Source organism: Acipenser ruthenus, chromosome 2 (genome assembly GCF_902713425.1).
Source record: "Acipenser ruthenus chromosome 2, fAciRut3.2 maternal haplotype, whole genome shotgun sequence".
Classification (NCBI taxonomy): domain Eukaryota; kingdom Metazoa; phylum Chordata; class Actinopteri; order Acipenseriformes; family Acipenseridae; genus Acipenser; species Acipenser ruthenus.
Genome location: NC_081190.1, coordinates 84,354,467 through 84,373,806, shown reverse-complemented (window position 1 = coordinate 84,373,806; position 19,340 = coordinate 84,354,467). Strand labels below are relative to the sequence as shown.

At 36.6% G+C, this 19,340-nt stretch overlaps 1 protein-coding gene across 1 annotated transcript in view; it reads left to right on the top strand.

The window, feature by feature from the left end:
- LOC117409669 (protein transport protein Sec24D-like) overlaps nt 1-19,340 on the top strand; it is a 50,805-nt gene that overhangs the window by 19,610 nt on the left and 11,855 nt on the right. Inside the window, exons 9-13 of the mRNA XM_034015984.3 lie at nt 6,183-6,321; nt 9,619-9,734; nt 16,646-16,770; nt 18,284-18,475; nt 18,866-18,959. Of these exons, the coding sequence (XP_033871875.2) occupies nt 6,183-6,321; nt 9,619-9,734; nt 16,646-16,770; nt 18,284-18,475; nt 18,866-18,959 (666 nt within the window). The remainder of the gene's footprint in view (nt 1-6,182; nt 6,322-9,618; nt 9,735-16,645; nt 16,771-18,283; nt 18,476-18,865; nt 18,960-19,340) is intronic.

Genomic DNA, 19,340 nt, shown 5'->3' with positions numbered 1-19,340 from the left:
TTGGGTATTCTGTAGGTCCCGAGAGTGATATGTCTTTTCTTCAGTTTTCTTTTTGTGGTTTCTAGAGTTTTCTAACTGATTCAAAATCAGCACTCTATTGACTCTGCTGGCAGGGGTTGGCCCACCATGAGCACACTCTGCGTTCCTTTTATAAAGGCAGTGTTGCGCACGGGGTTTGTAAAAGTACATGCATAATCTTTGGCCTGTTACACACTCGCCCATACACAAACCTTTCAAGCAAAGGATTTCCCCCTCCTTAAATACCATGTGGCTGGAGCCTAATTAACCATGAATCATTCAATTAAGGCTCCAGCCACATTCTCACATATTTTATGGCAGGGATGATTTTAACCCCCTCCCTGCCAACCCTTCAGCACCCAGAGTACACTGGGGACAAAAACTTAGGAAACTGGAAGGACACAGTGTTTCCATATATTGTTCATGTTACTGGCTTATTGTGCTTGTATTAAAAAGAAGTAGCACTGTAATCAAGTATCTTGGCTTGGTCTGCATTGTTTATAAAAGTTTAGATTCAAACAATTCCTGTTCAATGTGTTCTAACATATTTTATTATAGTCGCAGACAAAAGTATTGGCACCCTACACTTAATACAATATATGATAATTCAAGATAACATGTTAAATACAAGCATTTAGTGAACGCTAGCCAATAATTAACATGACAAAGACCAAAATACACAATTTCTTTAAAAAAAGCAATTAACAAATGTATTTGGCATCTTTCCATGAAAAGTCTATAAAAATGTATTAGAACTAATTTAAAAGTATATTCATGGATTGAAAACCATTACCCAAAAACTAAGCTGCATTATAAAGTCAATAGCCATTACTTCTGTTGAAGAAGAACGTTTTGGCAACACAGCAGATGATGGTCAAACAAAGGAAAAGCACTCGTAGCAAACTACAACTAGGCATTCCTACTATGGTGTTGTTATAAATGATATGGGTACATTCAAGATGTATTGTACTTCAGTTATTTCTTTAACATTGTGTGTAGTATTGCAATGGTAAATTACAGTTTATTTCCTGTATATCTCTGAAACACTGTCCATGCACCTAAATTAATGTGTATTGACATTTTATTACCATTGTTTATATAACCACTACTTGGAGCTTTTCCAGATGAAAAAAGGGAAAGCTGTGTGTGGGCAGAAAAGTAAACATTAGCTTCATTGAAAATAGGGACAAGAAAAGATGTGACTCTTGTTTTCCTAATATCATGCATTTTTTCTTTAGTTGCTTTTTTCAGTTTGCTTTTTTGCACCACCTGTATGCCTAATTGGTGCATACGTGCCATGTTATTGTACTCCTTTTTAATCTACAGTCACAGACAAAAGTATTGGCACCCTGTGCTTATTATACCATAATTCAAGGTAAGAGATTAAAGACAAGCATTTAGTGAACTTTAAAGACTTTTTGATAAAATAAAAAGCAAAATACACAATGTCTAGTAATTTAACAAATAATCTTTATAAAAAACAAACACATTTATTTAATTAAAAGTATTTGTTTAAGACAAAAGTATTGGCACCCCTGCTTTTGTATTCTGTGTGTCCTCCTATCTGGCTTTCAGACATTTACGGTTACCTTGTTGGTGAAATCTGGGCCCATTCTGTCTTCCATATTTCCTTCAGCTCTGACAGACTAGATACACAATGCTTGGTTACAGTTTTTTTCAGATCAATCCAAAGCATTCCTATTGGATTGAGATCTGGTGATTGCGAGGGCTATTCCAGAACTTGTATCTTTGTTTTATTCAAGATTTCCAGAGTTGACTTAGTCGTATGCTTTGGTTTGTTGTTGTGTTGGAAGATAAACTGTCTGTCAGTCAGCCAACAAACAGATGGTATCATTGTACTTGGTAGAACTTTTTCATACATGTCTGAATTTATGAGATCTTCAATCAGATTAATGTCTCCAGTTCATGAACTGCTAAAGCAACCCTAGATCATGATCAAACCACCTCCATGTTTAGCTGTAGGTACAGGGCTTTCTTCATTGAAGGCTTTCCCTTTTTTCCCCAAACATATTGTGGTAATTCTTGGAGGAAAATATCTATTTTAGTCTCACTGGACCAGATTCCTGTTCATATTTCTTGGCTTATTTAAAATGGTTTGTTTTATGATTTTTCTTTAAAAGTGGTTTGCAGTGAGGTCTACGTTTATACAACTCTGCTGTGCTCAGGTGCCTTTGTACAGTTCTTTCATGCACTGTTATGCCTGATGCCTCAAAATCTTTCTTTAAGTCGGTCTACGTTTATACAACTCTGCTGTGCTCAGGTGCCTTTGTACAGTTCTTTCATGCACTGTTATGCCTGATGCCTCAAAATCTTTCTTTAAGTCCTTGGCTGTTAATCTTGGATTTGTTTTAGCTGCTTGGAAGATGCTCCTACCTGCTGTACCTGTAAGTTTACTTTCAAGCGTTTCAGTTGAATTTGTTCTGTTGTACCCTCTTGATTATTGCTGTGATAGTGGATGTTGGTATTTCACTTTTCTTTGACACTGTTATTTAACCATTTCCTCTGCTGTGATTTGCTACCAGTGCTTTTCTCAAATATTAGAAATTGCTTAAGTGCTTTTGTATTTGTTAAACTGTCAGACATTGTGTATTTTGGTCTTTTGTCTACTTTCTACTGTTAATTAAATTATTGTATTTAACATGTTTTCTTGAGTTATCTTATATTAAGTGTAGGGTACTTTTGTTTGCGACTATTGTCAGCTGCAATAATTGGGCTCACACAGAAGACGGAAACATGTGCAAATGCATAAACAAGGGTAACATAATTTAAGGCACAAAAATGAAACACAACTAATTTATGTTATTATTTAATTAATTATTGAATTAACATTGTTAACAAGTTATTTTTAAATATGAAATTTATTTATATATAAAAACGTGCTATCAACAATAAATGCATTTCAGTGTTTCACAATTATAAAACATAGTAGAAAAATAAATATTTTGTACATGGAAACTTGACAAAATCTAATAAATAACCAAACAAACAATTTGTCAACACATCCCTGTGCTTCAATATGAAGTCGCATTACGCATAAAGAAAGCTTCAGTCTTTTCAGCGAAACAAAACCCCAAAACAAAGTGAACTTACAAAAAAGGGAAAGATACAAAGGCTACAACACTTGAAGAATAAAAAAATATATATCCAATCCAAGCAGTGCCATTATAAACATTTCAAAGTCCTGTAGATGGGGGCACATTTACTCTGAATCGTCTGTAGCCTTTCGGGCATTGATTCTACAAGTCAACAGGCTGATGCAGGGTTAATAGACATAAACTCAAAAAAGTTCTACATCCCAGGGGACCAGGTTATCTGCTACAGGTGCACTCCACTTATAACAGACTCCAAGGGACAATGAAAATCAGTACTTTATAAACGAAGTACGTAGCAAACGCGATTTGAAATGCTGTCTGTTACTGCGAACCAGTGGCATAGCTAGGGGGGTGAATTCATTATTCAACTAAGTGGGATAAAAAAAAAAATGTCAGCCATGTGCAAAAATCTCAATCCATCACCAGTACCAGAGAAATTGGCAGGGACATGCCTCCTCAATAGGTTGTAAATGGAACTCCGTTCTAACAGGACCCGTTATAAGTGGAGTACACCTGTATATTGTTCATTACTTCAAAAGTAACCTCTCAAGGTTTGGTGCTGATGGCATAGAATAGCGGTGCTGACTCCAGAATGCTCCTAATTGTTGTCGAAATTTTATACAAACAAAAATACTTTAGACATATTCTAGAGGGATTAACAAAACTTGGAATTTAATTAGAATTTTTGAGCATTTTACAAAGGCATCTTGATACGATTTAAAAACTTTTTTTTTTTTTATAAAGCTTTAGAAATGCTTTTCTATATACCATTTCCTTGTAATTATTATCTTTTAATCAAGTGCATTTGTAACAGAATCAGGAAACAGTATATACAGTCAACCTCGGTTAACTCGACACCCAAAGGGGATGCCATTTAGTGTTGACTTATCCAAGGTGTTGAGTTAACCATGGGTGCTCATGAGCCATGGCGTTAACATGCATATAAGTCGAGCCCCGTGAAATTATTTTTCATCATTTTCTGTTTTATTTTTCACAATTTTCATTTTATTTCGTTTTATTACAGATACACATTAATAAAACAACACAATTAGATGTATATCAATAATAATATAGTATACATCAAGTTGTAACTACATACATATTTTTTATTAAACCTTATCCGATTTCTTTTTTACATTTTGACACCCCTCGCACAGAAAAATAATTGAGTTACCATAATTTCTCATTAGCGGCAGTAAAGGTAACGTACAGTCCCCCACTCTTTTTAATTAACCGCCTGTTTACAGTAAATACTGCCCATGCCCTCTATAAAAATACAGTAAGATAAAATAAAAATAAAAGATTTTTATTTATTTATTTACACGGCCCTAGTATTGTGGGGTTGTCGTAATAATTGCACCGTTGTTTAATTGTTATGCGCGATTTAGACATGTTAGAAACAAACGTCTATTCTCTTCCATCACAATTTGAATTCCCAAATACTTGTTCCAAGTGCTGGTCACAGCTTCCGTTTCCCTTCAGACCGTGTCTATGGTAACGGCTGAGCCTTGACAACTATGATTGCACGTAGTATTTTTTGTATAAACCTCCCAATGTAAAAATGTCATTCTGTTTGCTTTATAATGATTTTTCATTTTATTTTGTTTTATATTTGCATTTCGTTTTATATGTTGCATTTCATTTTATTTTGTGCTATTTTGCATTTGCGAAAAACACTGGGCTCTACATATCAGTAACAGAACTTACAGGTTAACAGTATTACAGTATTTACAAGTTTAATTTTAGTTAAATGTCCTTATGAAAAGTTAAAAGACCTGCAGTAAATGAATCAATTACAGTATACGGTACTGTACAAACTCAGTACAACTCGTATAGTTCGATTGAAATAAGAATTAATAAAATAACTACAGTGTTATTTCTACGAAAACAATCCAACCACAAACTGCATAAACCGTTGACTATACTTTTAGGTACTGGCTTGTACTGTCTAATTTGATGGCTTAAATAGTAAAAGTTAACAAATGTACATTATACAGAATTAACTCAGTGAACAAAGACAATAATAAACAACTTACAGTTTCACATAGAAAGTTCTGCTGACAAGCTAAACCTTATTTTTTTGGTTGGTTACATTAAATTCCAAACTTTATTAAATTCAAACAGACAGAGTTCTAAAAGTTTCCAACTTAGAGCCTAATAGTTAAAAAAAAAAAAAACAACATCAAATGTGCCCATAAATTGCATTGCCTACAGCGAGGCACAATTGAATGATTGAAAATGGCACTTAATAAGAGCATTTCTGCAGAGGGTAGCTCAAACACAGGTAATGTATCAGCCCTGCCCTGTATCACAAATGACTATGCAAGCCATGCCCTTAAACCATGCCTTAATTTACTGCAGTTCAGTTTAAATGAGTGCTAACAGTCTTTGCATTTGACAGCACCAGCTGAACTGAATCGTATTAAGTTTACAGAGTAGTCATACAAAATAAATGGTTGGTATTTTGGACTTTAATTGTTGTCTTGGACTTTATACAGAATCATAGATAGAAACATACTTTTGTTTCTAAATATCTGATGCTCCCTCCATTTTTATATACTGAGGCCCACTTGTGGTTGATTATGTTTGTACAACATTCCTCTGAGCAGCTGCAAAGGACTGTAGCCTGTAAAAATAAAGGAAACCAAGTTAATATAAATTCTGTTCAGACAAAAATGCCGTTGTGTCACGTAACAAGTATTTTTATATGTTATAAATAGCACATAACTGGAACTTAGATTGATAATGATTTTGAGAAATGTCTTCAACTTTCATCATTTGTTATTTTCTTGTTAAAATTCTAAAGAGTCTGTTTTTATCCTGTTCATCTATGAACAAAAATGCCTGCACTTCATTTCAGCCATTCCATTATGTACAATTTCGAACTTAACCATGAAGGGTCCAGTTCTGTTTATTTCATATTCATTTTTCATCATTTTTCCCAGGTAAAATGTAACTAAATGGATGCCTAGATTTGAGATTGAAATTCGTATTAATCCATGATATTTTTTTTTCACCACACATCTCTCTTTTTATTTTATTTTTTTACAGACTCCTCTGTACCTTGTAAACCATGGAGAGACCGGGCCCATAAGATGTAATCGCTGCAAGGCTTACATGTGTCCGCTAATGCAGTTTATTGATGGTGGTCGCAGATACCAGTGTTCTTTCTGCAGCTGTGTCAATGAAGGTAATTCATTAGAAATAATAAAGAATTATTAAAGAATGAAAATCAGAATGAGTTGTCCAAATACCGTAGCTTTGTTTATTCACAAACTCAAATCAAGGAAGAACTCTGGATGACGTCCACTTTCTTGTAACTAGGCTTAACAAACTACCAGTATTTAAAGTTATTTATAGGTTAAATGTGCCTGTCAAATTGTATCTAATGGACGAACATTCCATTAATTTCCTTGTGACCTATGGGTATGTTTTCAAAGAAGATATCATGCCATATTTGTTCAAGTGTTGTGTGCTGCCCCCACATGTAGAGCATTATTAAGTGGTCATGTACAGCTGAATGAAAGCCAAATCAGTATCCTAAGCTACTTAGTGAAAATATATATAATATAAGTAGCATTTATGATTGGGCATTCCTTGAACTTATCCAGTGTTAAAATATTTTAAATATAATAAGACCCTATATACTTATTTGGATTGACAATTACACTATGTAACACAATTTTTGTTCCTGGGTAGTAAGTGTTATTTCCTAATTGCTTATGCCTCAAAAGTATAGAAAATGGCTATTATTCCCCACCAACTTTGCTTTTGTGACCAGGACAGTGATATTTTGAAATTTACCTGTTTCCAATGAGAAAACGGGAGAATTTGTGTCTTTTCGTTCACATAAAGTCAGAAAAAAACAACATATGAATCCAAATTAACATGTATTTGTACTAAAGTAATACAAAAATGACTACAAAAGATTTAGAAGTGAGTAGTTTTTCGAGATTTACGATTATACTGTAAATCACTTTCACGAATCAGCCCCCAAATGTAGTTTCCCATCATGTTCTCGTTATACTGTCCTTGGTAGCGGCGTTCAAAGTCCAGTATATCCTGGTGGAAGCGCTCGCCTTGCTCCTCCGAGTATGCTCCCATGTTCTCCTTGAGTTTATCAAGATGAGCATCAAGGATATGGACTTTGAGGGACATCCTACAGCCCATTGTGCCGTAGTTCTTCACCAGAGTCTCAACCAGCTCCACATAGTTTTTGGCCTTGTGATTGCCCAGGAAGCCCCAAACCACTGCGACAAAGCTGTTCCAAGCCGCTTTCTCCTTACTAGTGAGCTTCTTGGGGAATTCATTGCACTCCAGGATCTTCTTTATCTGTGGTCCGACGAAGACACCGGCTTTGACCTTTGCCTCAGACAGCTTAGGGAAGAAGTCTTGAAGGTACTTGAAGGCTGCCGACTCCTTATCTAGAGCTCTGACAAATTGTTTCATAAGGCCCAATTTGATGTGCAGTGGTGGCATCAGTACCTTCCGGGGGTCCCAGCCGTACTCATCATACTTCAAGGCGTCCAGCAAGGTCTTGATGCTGTTGTAATCCTCTTTGAGGTGCACCGAGTGAGCCAGGGGAAGAGACGGGTACTTGTTGCCATTATGGAGCAGCATGGCTTTGAGGCTCCTGGATGAGCTGTCAGTGAAGGACAGTATAACGAGAGAGACTACATTTGGGAGACTACATTTGGGGGCTGATTCGTGAAAGTGATTTACAGTATAATCGTAAATCTCGAAAAACTACTCACTTCTAAATCTTTTGTAGTCATTTTTGTATTACTTTAGTATAAATACATGTTAATTTGGATTCATATGTTGTTTTTTTCTGACTTTATGTGAATGAAAAGACACAAATTCACCCGTTTTCTCATTGGAAATAGGTAAATTTCAAAATATCACTGTCCTGGTCACAAAAGCAAAGTTTGTGGGGAATAATAGCCATTTTCTATACTTTTGAGGCATAAGCAATTAGGAAATAACACTTACTACCCAGGAACAAAAAAAAAAAAAAAATTGTTACACGGTGTAATTATATTGTAATACTTCTATTCTTTACAGAGGACACAGAAATAGAAAAGATCCAGAATTGAGTGAAGCTCTGGAATTCAGTCTAATTTATTGGCACTTATTTTGTATTAGTTTCAATTAAAAAAAGGGTCAATGAGTACATTAAAATGATACCATTTACAATAATTATGTATAGATTTTAAATCTTTGGTTTGATTTTAAATGGTTACAACACTGCTTACAGCAGTACAGTATGATAAGCCCCTTTCACACTGGCACTCCTACCCGGGTCCGGACCCGGGTTCTGGCTACCCGTGTCACAATCCCATGTAGTGTGAAACCACGTACCCGGGTCCCAGCGACCCACCTCAGGATGTGGGTCGATACACTTTGACACGGGCTGAGCAAGACAAAATGCCTGACGGTCGTTTGTGAGCCGACAAAATAACAAACCTGCATGAAGCCACACCTACATGAAGGTTTCACTTCCGCAAGGAACATTTCTGTATATTCTGTTTAGCCATATTTTTGTTGATTGAGACACAGCATGACCCAGATGGCAGCAGGGATGTAGAAACATTTGCTCGAATCAACATCAGTCATACCCGACCTGCATTACACTGGGTCCTGACCTGTGTAGGTTCTGCTCCAGCTAGAGCATGCCAGTGTGAAAGGGGCTTGTGGCAAAGTGGGTAAATGTATGCAGGTGAAGGTAATACAGCAGTGCAGAACAAATAGACAGACAACGATATCCAGGTGCAATAGTGTTTATTGATTGTATTTTGTCCAGAGCCTGACGGCAAACAACAGTAAACAATAATGAAGTGATACAGCGGTGTGTATCACTTTATTTGTAATCCCTGGGTTTGACCCGTAACCAAAAGTCCCGTCCTTTATACACCCACACGTAACACAAAACACATACACAGGTTCTTTAGTGAGTGAATTAGTGCTGGTGGTTCAAATACAGTTCTCCGTAAAACAAGGGAAGTGCTGGTGTCCGGTTTGCTGCTGGCCTTCGGCTACAGCTCTGGATCGTGTTAGTAGTCTAAATAACAAACAAACAGTTTTTACGTAAGACAGTACAAACAAACACAACACTCACGTTTTCACCGGTTTTAGGTTTTAGCTTTTAGGTTTTCTCTAACCATTTACAAACGAACAGTTTACTATGTCCCCTTTTTATACCTTCACTCATGACCCCTGGTTAACGAGCACATCCGCTCCTCCAATCCTTAGATGCCATGCCGTTTCCCATCCGGGTCATTGAGTTTGTGTACCATAGCTCCGCCCCCTTTCTAGATGGCTGACTTCCACCTAACCCTGGGAGTAAACTGTCATGCCATTTCGTCCAGGGTACTCTGTTCTCTTTACACAGCGCCCTCGCAAGTCGGGAGGGAGATCTAACACCAAGAATCATTCAATCTGTCACAGGTCTATAGATGGGTTTCATTTTCTTTTTCTTTTCTTGCAGTACCACCATTCTATTTTCAACATCTGGACCATGTTGGCAGGAGATTGGACTACTATGAGAGGCCAGAGCTATCGCTGGGATCTTACGAATTTATTGCTACTTTGGATTACTGCAAGGTAAGCATTTACAAGAGTGCAGAAAAAACATGGGGTGCATACTTTTAAATAATACTGACACCTACGTATCATTCAATATTTGTCTCAAAGCATCTTGTAATGGTCTTTAGTAGAAAACACATTGCATATACAATTTGAATTGGAAGCGAAATATTTTGAATGATAAGTAGGTGAGACAATTATTTAATTTTGTACACTCTATTTGTTCTTCCTTACACTTGTGCTACGTAAATCTGCATTTGCATGTCTATCACAGATTGGCATTATATTTAAGCATTAAGAAACAACAGGTGTCATTAACATGAGAACCACAAAGGCGTTTATGACGAAAGGCAGTGTGCCTTTTACCCACTACGGGTGGGATTATCTCATGTTAAGTCACACCCCCTGGAGTTGTTTTAATGCTTGTATGCAACGTTCTAAATTAAAAACATAGTATTAGAATGTTATTTTACTGTTTTGTTTTATTTTCTGAATGTGTGAATGCACCTCAGTGCTGTTGAGTTCTTTAAAAAAAAAATGACATCATACTGTTTGTCTTGTTGCTAGCGCTGTAGTAGAGAAACTCCGGCTGCTAACAAGAAAATGCATTTTACCATTTAATTTCAATCTTTCTTGTGCAACATCCACATCCTATAGATCATACAGGATCCATGAAAATAATATCGAACCATAAAATAGTTGAGAATTACTAAATGCAACTGTGAGCAAAGCAATTTCTAAATCTAACTAAACTAACTGTAGCCATTACTGTTTCTTTTTTATATAGCTGCAAATGCTAGTCCCAAGTACACCTAGCACTGCAAAGCCATTAAGTCTATTAGAATTGATCATGAGGGATTGATAATTTTGAACGAAGTCCAATTCACTTGCATATCTTGGCTACCAAATACAAACCTTCATTCCAATATTATTATTTTATTATTATTTATTTCTTAGCAGACGCCCTTATCCAGGGCGACTTACAATTGTTACAAGATATCACGTTATTTTTTTTACATACAATTACCCATTTATACAGTTGGGTTTTTACTAGAGCAATCTAGGTAACGTACCTTGCTCAAGGGTACAGCAGCAGTGTCCCCCATTGGGGATTGATCCCACAACCCTCTGGTCAAGAGTCCAGAGCCCTAACCACTACTCCACACTATGTGGGAGTCCTCCATGATATAGAAATGTTTATATTATAACACAGTAGTCTGAATGGTGCTCTGACTCTCAGTCACACAACACGTCCTTCCAGGTGTCAAGCACTCCTGTCTTGTATCGGTTTCCCCAGCGCTGCTGACTAAAGGTTAATGTAATTTAAATATTTTTTTTATAAACATTCTGGAAAGCCAGGAACCATGGTATACAGCACTAACATTATTATTATTATTTATTTCTTAGCAGACGCCCTTATCCAGGGCGACTTACAATTGTTACAAGATATCACATTATACATTATATCACAATTCTTACAATTGTTATACAGATATCACATTATTTTACATACAATTACCCATTTATACAGTTGGGTTTTTACTGGAGCAATCTAGGTAAAGTACCTTGCTCAAGGGTACAACAGCAGTGTCCCCCACTGGGGATTGAACCCACAACCCTCCGGTCAAGAGTCCAGAGCCCTAACCACTACTCCACACTGCTGCTAAACTTACAACTACATAGAGCATTTTTTTGTATATGTTCATTAAATTGTAGTGCAGTGATGCTTTCAATAAAGTTTGTGTGATGAGGTGGCAGCCGGTGGTCCACCCGAGATTAATTCACCCCTTCTAGAATATTTCTAGCCAATCAGAGTGCTCCCTCAAACCACACAGTTGTATTATATACTGTATATGGACAGTTGAAAGATTTAAATGGTCCAATGCTTTGCTACCTATTGGTACGATCAGTAAAGAGAAGCGTCAATAGAAAGTGTAACACGTTTGTGTTTTCCCAGTTCTTACCATTTCAGTAGGTTAACCTTATGCTTTTTTAAACTGGATTCTGGCTGCATTGCATGCATGGTTGAGTGATTGAATACTTCCGGCTCAAAGTGGGGTGTTCGGTTGACCGATCAGTTTGTAAATTTGGTGTTTGTAACTCTGAGGTTCTACTGTGTGTGTGTGTGTGTAAATATATATATATATATATATATATATATATATATATATATATATATATATATATATATATATATATATATATATATACAGACGTGCTCAAATTTGTTGGTACCCCGCCACAAAAAACGAAGAATGCACAATTTTCTCTGAAATAACTTGAAACTGACAAAAGTAATTGGCATCCACCATTGTTTATTCCATATTTAATAGAAATCAGACTTTGCTTTTGATTTTTTATTCAACATAATATTGTAAATAATAAAACAAATGAAAATGGCATGGACAAAAATGATGGGACTGCTAACCTAATATTTTGTTGCACAAGCTTTAGAGGCAATCACTGCAATCAAACGTTTTCTGTAGCTCTCAATGAGACTTCTGCACCTGTTAACAGGTAGTTTGGCCCACTCTTCCTGAGCAAACTGCTCCAGCTGTCTCAGGTTTGATGGGTGCCTTCTCCAGACTGCAAGTTTCAACTCTTTCCACAGATGTTCGATAGGATTCAGATCAGGACTCATAGAAGGCCACTTCAGAATAGTCCAGTGTTTTGTTCTTATCCATTCTTTGGTGTTTTTAGCTGTGTGTTTTGGGTCATTATCCTGTTGGAGGACCCATGACCTGCAACTGAGACAGAGCTTTCTGACACTGGGCAGTACGTTTCGCTCCAGAATGCCTTGATAGTCTTGAGATTTCATTGTGCCCTGCACAGATTCAAGGCACCCTGTGCCAGGCGCAGCAAAGCAGCCCCAAAACATAACCGAGCCTCCTCCATGTTTCACTGTAGGTATGGTGTTCTTTTCTTTTGAAAGCTTCATTTTTTCGTCTGTGAACATAGAGCTGATGTGACTTGCAAAAAAGCTCCAGTTTTGACTCATCTGTCCAAAGGACATTCTCCCAGAAGGATTGTGGCTTGTCAATATGCATTTTAGCAAATTCCAGTCTGGCTTTTTTATGTTTTTCTGTCAAAAGTGGAGTCCTCCTAGGTCTTCTTCCATGGAGCCCACTTTCGCTGAAAAAGTGACGGATGGTGCGATCAGAAACTGACGTACCTTCACCTTGGAGTTCAGCTTGTATCTCTTTGGCAGTTATCCTTGGTTCTTTTTCTACCATTCGCACTATCCTTCTGTTCAATCTGGGGTCGATTTTCCTCTTGCGGCCGCGCCCAGGGAGGTTGGCTACAGTTCCATGGACCTTAAACTTCTTAATAATATTTGCAACTGTTGTCACAGGAACATCAAGCTGCTTGGAGATGGTCTTGTAGCCTTTACCTTTACCATGCTTGTCTATTATTTTCTTTCTGATCTCCTCAGACAGCTCTCTCCTTTGCTTTCTCTGGTCCATGTTCAGTGTGGTGCACACAATGATACCAAACAGCACAGTGACTACTTTTCTCCATTTAAATAGGCTGAATGACTGATTACAAGATTGGAGACATGTGTGATACTAATTAAAGAAACTAACTAGTTTGAAATATCACTATAATCCAATTATTTATTATCTTTTCTAAGGGGTACGAACAAATGTGTCCAGGCCATTTTAGAATATCTTTGTAGAATAAGCAATAATTCATCTCTTTTCACAGCTTCTTTGCTTTATTCTATGACATACCAAAGGCATGCAAGTATACATGATAAAATAGCTTTTAATTTCATCACTTTTCAGGAGGAATGAAGCATTATTTCAATGAGCTGTAAGGGTACCAACAAATTTGAGCACGTCTGTATATATATATATATACAGTGCCTATAGAAAGTCTACACCCCCTTTCAAAATGTTCACCTTGTGTTGCCTTATAGCCTGGAATTTTTATTTATCTACACATCCTACCCCACAACTTGAAAGTGAAAAAAATATTCTAGAAATTTGTAGAAAATTAATTAAAAATAAAAACTGAAATAGCTTGGTTGGATAAGTGTCCACCCCCCTTGTAATAGCAATCCTAAATTCGCTCAGGTGTAACCAGTCGCCTTCAAAATCACACACCAAGTTAAGTGGCCTCCACCTGTGTTAAATTGTAGTGATTCACATGATTTCAGGATAAATTCAGCAGTTCCTGTAGGTTCCTTCTGCTGGGTAGTGCATTTCAAAGCAAAGACTCAACCATGAGCACCCATGCGCTTTCAAAAAGGCACAGATCAGGGGATGGGTAAAAAAAAATATCAAAGGCCTTGAATATCCCTTGGAGCATGGTCAAGACAATTATTAAGAAGTTGAAGGTGTATGGCACCACCAAGACCCTGCCTAGATCAGGCCGTCTCTCCAAACTGGATGACCGAGCAAGAAGGAGACTGATCAGAGAGGCTACCAAGAGGCCAATGGCAACTTTGCAAGAGCTACAGGCTCAATGGTCAAGACTGGTCAAAGTGTGCATGTGACAACAATATCCCAAGCACTCCACAAATCTGGCCTGTATGGTAGGGTGGCAAGAAGGAAGCCATTACTCAAGAAAGCCCACCTTGAATCCCGTTTGAAGTATGCAGAAAAACACTCAGGAGATTCAGTAGCCATGTGGCAAAAGGTATTGTGGTCTGACGAAACTAAAATTGAACTTTTTGGCCTAAATGCAAAGCATTGTTTGGCTCAAACCCAACACAGCGCATCACCCAAAGAACACCATCCCTACTGTGAAGCATGATGGTGGCAGCATCATGTTATGGGGATGTTTCTCAACGATAGGGACTGGGGCACTACAGAGAAGTCCTTGAGGAAAACCTGCTGCCCTCTGCAAGAAAGCTGAAACTGGGACGGAAGTTCACCTTTCAGCATCACAATAACCCAAAGCACACAGCCACAGCTACACTGGAATGGCTAAGGAACAAAAAGGTAAATGTCCTTGATGGCCCAGTCAGAGCCCCGACCTAATTCAAATCGAAAATTTGTGGCATGACTTGAAGATTGCTGTCCATCAACGCTCCCCAAGGAACTTGACAGAGCTTGAACAGTTTTGTAAAGAAGAATGGTCAAATATTGCCAAATCTAGGTGTCAAAAGTTGGTAGAGACCTATCCCAACAGACTCACAGCTGTAATTGCTGCCAAAGGTGCTTCCACCAAGTATTAACTCAGGGGGTGGAGACTTATCCAATTCTGATCTTTCAGTTTTGTATTTTTAATATATAATTTTTTTCTCAATAAAAACTTTGTGAAAAATGTTCAAGAGGGTGTAGACTTTCTATAGGCACTGTGTGTGTGTATATATATATATATATATCTATATAAACAAACAAGACAAACACAGAGTCCAGCAGGATGCCATTGCTCTTATATATATATATATATATATATATATATATATATATATATATATATATATATATAGTTTCCAGATGTTGTTCTAATTTTTCCACTACCCACAAGGGTCAACGTGCCCCTGGCCTTTGTCTGGATGAGGTGTACATTTGGCACTTGGCCAGTGCATTTTAGAAATATGGACAAATTAAGATGGATAGTCTTATGTAATAGTACACTACTGAGCTCATGTTTTGTGGTTCACTCTTATCTGTTTAAAAAACATTCCCCCCCTCAATACATTAAAAAAAATCTGTTCTAACTACAGCAGTAGTTTTGGCCAGATTTCTTTGTTTTCATGGAAACGTTTATGAGGAGAAATCAAATCTTTCCTTGGCCAGGCTTTGTCTCCTGGCTGTTTATGAATGTTTAGAAATACAGCCTTAACAACGTTTAAACAAAGCCTACAAAGCTTTTGATTCAGTGCAGTTCACCAGTCACACCTCTTTTAAAAAAAAAAGCCCTAGTTACTAACATTTGTACATGATTTGTGACTTGTTTTGGAGTGCAGGGTTAGGGTTAGTACTGACTTTTAAAAAGTGAATAGTTAATTTTCACCAAATGTCTTTTCATATTTTACTGGAAAGTGGATCAGGTTAATGAAGTAAACCCTAGAGTGCTGAAATAGCTTTAACATAATATTTGTGTTTTAGTGCTAGTGTTTTTCATGAAAGTTCAAAGACATGTTCTGGCTGAATCTATATTTAAGTTTGAAGCTTGTATGACTTTACAAATACACCAATACAACCATTAATAACTCCAAAACCATTTAAACCATGAATTGTATTTGTGTTATGGAAACTATGGAAACTATGGCAAAATCTTACTGCACCCTTAACTTAAAATTGCTGGCATATTGTGGTCATGTGGCTTTTTGCATTTCAAGATATTGGCTTAATACTTGTTACACATATGTAGTCTGTATTTTTCACAGTCAAGTTCTATTGTGAGTGTCGTACAAGAAAAAATCATCTTTTTTGACAATTTGATAAAAATACTGCCCCCACAGTGTCAGAGCCTCAGAAACCATTTTAGGTAGTGACGTGATATTTGCAGGTTTTACTGTACCCTGTATGCTGAATCTCTTGGTAAACATGACACTGACCTCTGATCTGTTATGGCTGTAATATTGAGGTGACTTCGGTGAACATTTGAGTTATTGTCTAAAATTTCTTTAAGTCCCATTATCGGTGTTGTTAAACGTTATAGTCTATACATAGTTGTATCCACGATTCTCTTAATAAAGTTCCATTACAGGTGGGCCCAGTAATTAATCATTTCACACCTACATTTTTTTTTATTTGAGCTACTTAGTGAAATGTGCTTGACAAGCATGTCTGGTGTTACATGGGCTTTAGATTATTTATAAAAACTCACTTTCCTAGTTTGGTTTACACCTGTAAAAATGTTACATTTAGAATGAATTACTAAACAAGTTCATTATAAATGTGCTTAATTGATTGTTTTCTGGTTGTGTCATTCATTGATGTTTTTATTTTAATATGTATTTATTATTACAGAACAACAGGCCTGCAAACCCTCCTGCTTTTATCTTCATGATCGATGTGTCGTACAGCAACATTAAAAGTGGCCTGGTCAAATTGATATGTGAGGAACTGAAAACATTGCTGGATAAGCTTCCGAGGTAATATTGTATTTCAGTTTTATTTCTGTCCTGTTGGCGACCGTCACATTAACCTCTGACTTAATATGGCTTGCTATACCATTAAGTTTCTGGGGTAATATCTGGTAAGCAGCTGTATTCTGTAATTTTCTAAATTAAATTCTAGGATTTGTTCAGTTAAGATCCATTACTGGTGTTGTCCAGTAAACATTTACAACCGTTACAAAACATTAGCAGTGTAATAAAGCAGTGCAATCATTCCTGAGGTTACCACGTGGTGATGCTCCATTATTTCAGTTCTGCAACGCTTTGGATGAAAAAGTTTACAGTGCAGTTATCTGTGCATTTTTAGACAGAGGTTGTGGGCTCAGTTGCGAATGGTATGACCTACAGCATTGTATAAATAATTGTACTATGAATACAGTTCTGTCTAATCTTGTAGTTTTTCTAAATAACAATAGAAATGCTTTTTTGTGCAAGAGTATTTATTTCACAGCAGTTTTTTCTTTTATAACTATACTATGTTTAAAGTGCTTTTTAGCGTAGGTGTGTTGAACTATTTATAGACAGCTTTAATCTCCTGACCTAGACATGTATTAAGATTTGAATCCTTATTGTTTCAAAAATGCACATTTCTACAGCATGCATTCACAAAACTAAGTTGTATGGTATGAAGACATTATTGATCCAGATATTAAACATTTGGCTGAAAGTGAAATTTCAGCATGATTGCAGTTACATTAGGATTATAACTTCTGTATGTTGGACATCAGTCCTTATGGTGTAGTATTAACTCTAATAAGCTTAAACAAAACTTCTTGTTATTTTAAAAAGTTTTTTGTTTCTTGCCAGAAAATACCAATTCTAAACACAGCTGTGTTCACACAGTTTCTTCATCATCACAACAATTTAGATATGGAAAACATTGTGTCAGGCATATAAAACATTAATGGTTGTGGCTTCTAATTGTTCTGGTCAAAGTAGATATATAAATAATAACAACATTAGGGTCCACAGGAAGTAGCCAGAGTGTATAATGTCTTTGTTAGGCCCTAAACATTTTTAAAAGTAGAAATGCATACGTTAAACTAATGCTTTGCTGAATTTAAGAGAAGGGGGCTTGTGCGCTGTGACACATGACATTTTCTTACTATGAAGTAATTAACAGTTTTAAGACAGTCTGATGGCGGGAGATAGAGTCCTGCAAATGAAAGCATATAAGCAGGCTTGTTTCCATTTTTGTTAACTGTGCTTTAAATTGTCCACTGCTTCTTGAACTGTTCACTATCACTGCATGCTGTGGAGCGAGGGTTGCAATGTCACGGCTGATTTCATGCTTTAAAACTGCAGTTGCCTAAACAAATTACTTGAACCAGATACAACAGGCGGATCTTTGACAAACAATTCATTTATTATAAGTTTAAGTAATTTGGCTCAGTCTGTTGTTAAATCTGAGCTAAATGTTGTAGCCCAAAAACAGGATGTTAGATAACTTTTTTTCAGGACATCATTGTTTTTGTCTTTTTCCTTTCAGGGAGGAGCAAGCAGAGAAGTCTGTAATTAAAGTTGGATTTGTTACCTACAACAAAATTCTCCACTTCTACAATGTAAAGAGCAACCTGGCCCAGCCCCAGATGTTGGTGGTTTCAGACGTGTCTGAGATGTTTGTGCCTCTGCTTGATGGCTTTCTTGTGGACTTTCAAGAATCACAATCGGTTATCAACAAGTAGGGAGCTATATGATTAGTTTATTTATTTATTGTATGTATGGCTCAGTCTTTACCCAGTTTGGGTTTTTCTACTGTGAAACCTTGTGAAAAAAGATGAGTGAATAAGACTTTTGTTTTAAATCACATTTTGTAGCACAGTACATTTATTAACTATTACAATTTATTCAGGTTTATGAAAAAAAAAAAAAAAAACACAATTACGGTTTTATAATTACTCAAACAAAGTGTAAGCTATAGTAGGAACATTATTTTTATATAACACATTCACACTCACTTAGTAGCTGATTTATTTTATGAATAACCATTAACTTTCTGATTGCAGAAAAAGGTGCGCGATTTGAAGCCCGCTTCCTTGTAGTTCTTAATGCTTTTCCTCCTTGTCTGTAGCCTGTTGGACCAGATTCCAGAGATGTTTGCTGACACCAATGAGAGCGAGACTGTTTTTGCCCCGGTTATCCAGGCTGGCATGGAAGCACTGAAGGTTAGAAAGCCACTGTTTGGTAAAGGGAAAGGAAAAATCCTTATTAGGGCAGAACCAAGATTTGCGACTTCATTTTATATGAATGTTTTCAACTGAGTACAGCAGTTTTCTGGTAGACTGTAAACTTCATTTTAAGAGCAATAGCATATAGTGCCATCTTGTGAGAATATCCTATATCACAAACATAATTTGATGCAGAAAAATTACCCTGGAATAATTACTACTTTGATCTCTTACAATTACAGGATGTTTTGTCAAGGTTTTACTTTAACAGTTTTCTGCAGCTGCAAATACTGTAGGAATTCTTTCAATTGTCCTATTGATGACTTGCAGATATTGTACATTCCATCATTCATTCATTTCATTATAGCACATCGTTTA